The sequence below is a fragment of the Nicotiana sylvestris genome, chromosome 9 (genome assembly GCF_000393655.2).
Source record: "Nicotiana sylvestris chromosome 9, ASM39365v2, whole genome shotgun sequence".
Classification (NCBI taxonomy): domain Eukaryota; kingdom Viridiplantae; phylum Streptophyta; class Magnoliopsida; order Solanales; family Solanaceae; genus Nicotiana; species Nicotiana sylvestris.
Genome location: NC_091065.1, coordinates 150,819,506 through 150,825,119, shown reverse-complemented (window position 1 = coordinate 150,825,119; position 5,614 = coordinate 150,819,506). Strand labels below are relative to the sequence as shown.

Genomic DNA, 5,614 nt, shown 5'->3' with positions numbered 1-5,614 from the left:
TGATGTTCCTAGCGGGTAAGAGGTTATGACACATATAGGGTGGTATTGAAAGTATGGTTTCAACTGTCTAGAGGCACTTAGCAAAACGAGCGCCAATTTTTCTAGGTGACAATACCTTGTTTCGGCCTTGCCTAGAGTTCTACTAACATAATAAACAGAAAATTGCGTACCTTCCTCTTCCCGAACTAGGACCCACTTACCGCCACTTCAGATACTGTCAAATAAAGGTACAATTGTTCATCCACTTTCAGAATATGGAGTAGGGGTGGATTCGAAAGGTACCGTTTGAGTTCTCCCAAGGCTTGCTGGCATTCCAAGGTAACAGTGAGAAGAATCAATGGCTTTTGTCTGAGGATCTCGATATGATCCAGCTCGGGACAGCTATACACTTGGTTAGCCTCTGAACGGCCTTAATACTATCCACCAAGGTGATGTCTTTTATGGCTTTGATTTTATCGGGATTAATCTCGATCCCCCAGTTGGATACCATGAACCCGAGGAATTTTCCAGATCCGACCCCGAATGCAGCATTTTTTTGGGTTGAGCTTCAAATTGTATCTTCTCAATATGTCGAAGGTTTCCTGCAAATGTTTCAAATGGTCCTCTTCTTGTAGGGACTTAACTAGCATATTGTCAATATAAACCTCCATTGATTTTTCTATTTGTTCTTCGAACAAGCGGTTTACTAGGTGTTGATAAGTGGAACCGACATTCTTTAGTCCGAATGGCATTATATTATAACAGTATTTGCCAAACGTGGTGACAAAGGAAGTTTTTTCTTGATCGCCTGAGTCCATCTAGATTTGGTTATACCCAGCATAGGCATAGAAAAAGCTGAGTATCTCGTGCCCGACCATTGCATCGATCATGCGATCAATGTTTGGCAAAGGAAAAGAGTCCTTACGACATGCCTTGTTAAAGTCGTTGTTATCTACGCATATTCTTATCACTACATTAGCTAACTAATTCGGGTACTTATCTTCCCGAATAGAACCTATTTTAAGCAGTTTAGATACCTCGTCTTTGATGAATGCATGCTTTACTTCGGACTGAGGTCTCCTCTTCTGTTTGACTGGGTAGAACTTTGGATCCAAACTCAGCTTGTGAGTGGTTATCTCCGGCGAGATCCCTGCCATATCAAGATGGGACCAAGAGAAACAATCTATGTTAGATATAAGAAATTTAATGAGTTTTTTACTAAGCTCGGGAGTTAATCCCGTGCCCAGGTATACCTTTCGATCGGGAAAGTGTTCGATCAAGACGACATGCTTCAGCACCTCGACTGTTGACTTGGTGGCATTGGAATCATCAGGGGCGATGAACGACCTAGGGACTCCGTAATCGTCATCCCCGCCTGCTCCTTATTCCTCCGGTTCGGTCGGGACATGTATTGCTGATTGCTATTTGGTTTCTTTCCTCTTGATCAACTCTGTGTTCTTTGATGTTGAAGGTGCGGACATCGGAATCAACTTATCTACCGCGAACATTTCTTTCATAGCGCTCTCCGTAAACCGTCTTGATCCCTCCCAGTGTAGGGAACTTCAGTGCCTAGTGTAGTGTCGAGGATACAACCCTTATACTGTGAATCCATGGCCTTTCGAATAGAGCATTATATCTTCTATCCCCTTCAATCACATAGAATTTCATTTCCTGAATGGTCCTGACGCTGTTCACCGGTAGGGTTATCTCCCGTTAAGTAGTTTCGTATGCCATGTTGAATCCGTTTAAAACCCATACTACAGGCACTATTTGCTCTTGTAGACCTAACTACTCTATGACTCTCGATATGATGATATTGGTTGAGCTACCTGGATCAATTAACACACGCTTAACTCAAAATTTATTTATGAGTACAGAATTAGTGCATCATTATGATGTTGCACGATGCCTTCAGCTTCCTCATCTTTGAAAGAGATGGTCCTATCCGGTATATAATCTCGGGTCCATTTTTCCCTTGTGATGGACACATTGGTATGCTTTATCATTGGTCCCTAGGGGACGTCGGATCCACCAATCATCATTTTAATGACGTGCTGAGGTTCCTCTTGTTCGGTCTGTTTGTTGGAGCTCCTATTCCTGAAATGGTTTTTGGCTCAATCATTCAGAAATTCCTGGAGGCGCCCGTTATTGAATAACCGGGCCACTTATTCTCTTAGTTGTCGGCAGTCCTTGGTCCTGCAACCATGAGTGTCATGATACGTACACATCAGGTTAGGGTCTCTTTGGGTAAGGTCAGACTGCGATGTTCGAGGCCACTTGGTATCTTTGATGCGCCCCATGGAAGATACGATGCTGATAACATCGATATTGAAGTTATATTTTGATAATATCGTTGCCTCTCTGCCCCCGAGTGGCCTATCAAAACCATTTTTTCTCATGAGTCCGCAAATACTATGGCTTCGATCGTTCCTTTTTTGTTTCTCACCGAGTTACGCCCAGATCCGTTACCTCTTCGGTATCCATTATATGGTTGATACCGGTCCTTATTCGATCTTGGTTCATGATTGACAACTCTCTTAGGCTTGTCATTAGTTCTAACAAGATAAATGGACCCGGAGGGGGCCCTGAGCTGATCGTCCTCGACTCTAATTTTTGATTGGTACCTGTTATGGACATCGGCCCAAGTTATCGCCGGTTATTCTATCAAATTCTGTTTCAACTACTATGAAGCTAAAGGGCTTCCGTGGTTGAGTCCTTGGGTGAACGCCTAAACGGCCCAATCGTCTGCAACTAGAGGCAGATCCATTCGTTTCATCTGAAACCTCGACATGAATTCCCTGAGCATTTCATTATCTATTTGTTTTACTTTGAAAAGGTCTGATTTCCTAGACTCAACCTTGATGGCCCCGGCGTGCGCTTTTAGAAAGGCATCTGCAAGCATAGCAAATGAATCAATAGAATTAGAGAGTAAGTTGTGATACCATATCATTGCTCCTTTTGACAGGGTTTCTCAGAACTTTTTCAGCAAAACCGACTCGATTTCGTCATCTTCTAAGTTGTTTCCCTTGATGGAACATGTGTAGGAGGTTACGTGTTCGTTTGGATCCGTTGTTCCATTACAATTCGAAATTTCGAGCATACGGAACTTTTGCTTGATTGGCTTTGGTGCTGCGCTCGAGGGAAAAGGCTTTTGGACAAATTTCTTGGAGTCCAGGCCTTTCAATATCGGGGGTGCTCCTGGGATTTGATCAACTCTGGAGTTATAAGTCTCTATTTCTTTGTCGTTGGCCTCAATTTTCTTTTCCCCCGATTCCACCCGCTTTGTCGGTTCCTCAAGTATCTTAATGATTTCGAGGTTGGTCCCGAGCTCAGCTTCCATCGGTCTCTCCATGACTTGCTCATTCCTTCGGGTGTTTTTTCGGGATTATTCGGGCTCAACTCTGCTGGGGCGCGGCTTTGGTTCTGTAGTTGTGCTATCGCCACTTGTTGAGCTTGTAACATTTCGAAGATCATCCGCAGATTAATCCCGTTGCCTTCACCTTCGGGCGTACCTCGAGCCTTTGGTCGGGCTCATCCACAAATGTTGTTCTTAGGGTCAATCGACAGGTTGGTGTCGATACCCACGAGTTGGCATGGATTGGGTTGCGACTGAGGCTCTGTTGGGATCGGCAGGAGGCACATCGTTGCTAGGTGCTACATTATTGTTTTCGCCATGATGGCCAGACTCAATATCAATATTGAAATGATCAGACTGGGAGTTCGACATCCTTAGGTAGATCTGATATTAAAATCTTAAAGAACAAGCGTAAGATATAGTGTGTTATGAAAATTTGTATCAAACTACCACTATTATCCTTAGACCCATGGTGGGCGCCAAATCGTTTACCCGTAAAAGTGTATAACAATTGAATTTATACGCGGTTTTAAGGATACGTAATTTAATTCGATACGAGTGATTAATGACCTTAGATAAGCAGATAAAAGATAGAGTAAATAGCCAAACCAATAGTAATACCGAGTTCGGGTTCGGTTATGATCCAAACAATTAGCCTGCCTTCGATTCAGATCCAAACACTTACGAAAAGCTATGAACAAAACTAAGAACATAGAATAACCTTTAGAAGCAGAGGAAACAGAAGTATATTGCCTTGGTATGCATGTTACAAAAATGTTAATGAATAATCAGCTTCCCCTTTATATAGTAGGGGAGTTATACCCTAAGTACAATTTCAAAAAAGGTAAAAATCTTTCTTTTTGCTAATCACTTATCTACTGCTGATACGGGCCGAGATTCTCGCTGTGATATCCGGTTGGGCACGGATATCACGACCTTTTGTTAATCATGTGCGGTCGTTTGGCAATGCTTTCCGAGGTCTCGTTATTCGAATCAAGTCTGGGGGCATGATCTCGATGGCTCCGGGGGCAGGTGTTTTGTTCGGGCTTTGATACGGGCGGCTCCCAACTTCGATCTCGACTAAACGTAGTTATGTTCTCTTTGTTTTCCCCACCGCAAAATTAGGGTGCTCAATATTCCCGATTTTATCCGTATACAGAAGAAAAAATAAATCTACTGAAAAAGGGACTCTAAAGTTTGACCCCTTAAAATTGGTGTCTAAAGAAGCTCCTAATATTTGCACACAATCCCCAATCGATTTCATCTCCAAACTCGCAATCAATTGTTCAAGATCTACGAATTAATGTAGAGGTTACTGTAGCACGCAGGTTCTGTGTTTTGAGCAGCCATGGCTTCCTTCGTCTCTCCCCAGCTCCATGCTGTGGGAGAGTCCAGTCAAAATCCAAAGGAATAAATTGTTAAACACAATCCAAAACAAACATATGCTGAAAGAATTGCTGGTCACAAATCTGACGTGTCGAAATCGAAAATTGAGTTATGTCCAGTTACTGTTATTCATGGAGAACCAACTGTTGAATTCACCATTGAAGAGGTTAACTCATTCACCATAGAAGAAGGACTGCATCAAGCAGTAATTCTAAAATTCTCGTATGGGAAACCAGATCTTCATGAGTTGCGACAAGCTATTCCAAAGTAATTTAACGTGAAAGGATATTGTAATGTTGGGCAACTAGAATATCGGTATATCTTGTTAAGGTTTGATCTTTTTGATGATTTTGTCCAGGTTTTGTCGAGAACTACTGGTTATATTACAGCAAAAGGTGAAGAATTCTTTTATAGAACTTTCCCGTGGACGATAGGATTTAATCCTCGTGAAGAAACGTCAAGAGCAGTGGTATGGATTTCATTACCAGATTTGCTTGCAAATTTCTTCACAAAAAATCCTTATTATCCATAGCCCCAGCAGTGGGAAAGCCATTAGCAGTGGACAAAGTGACTCAAGATAGAACGCGACCAAGTACGGCAAGAGTGAAGGTGCTACTTGAGCTGCTGGACAAACATCCTAAGCGAGTTAGGATAAATATTGTGGATACAATTTCTGGAAGGTTAGTTGAACATTACCAGCAGATAATATATGATAATCTCCCTAAATTTTGTACATGTTGTAAACACCAAGGACATGATGTAAAATCATGTCGTTGGACGATCGGGAAAAGTAATGAAGAAGCTGCACCAATTGTTGAAGTTGAAGGGTCGTGTAATCTTGACAAATTAGAAGGGGAATCTAGAGACTATCTTAATGCAAAAAGGGCTGGATAA

General features: G+C 42.2%; 1 protein-coding gene across 1 annotated transcript; it reads left to right on the top strand.

Annotated features, from left to right (window-relative positions):
• Positions 1-5,191: 5,191 nt before the first annotated feature.
• LOC138878409 (uncharacterized) lies at positions 5,192-5,614 on the top strand. Its single transcript, XM_070158086.1, has one exon. It carries the CDS (start codon positions 5,192-5,194, stop codon positions 5,612-5,614), a length of 423 nt encoding a protein of 140 aa, XP_070014187.1.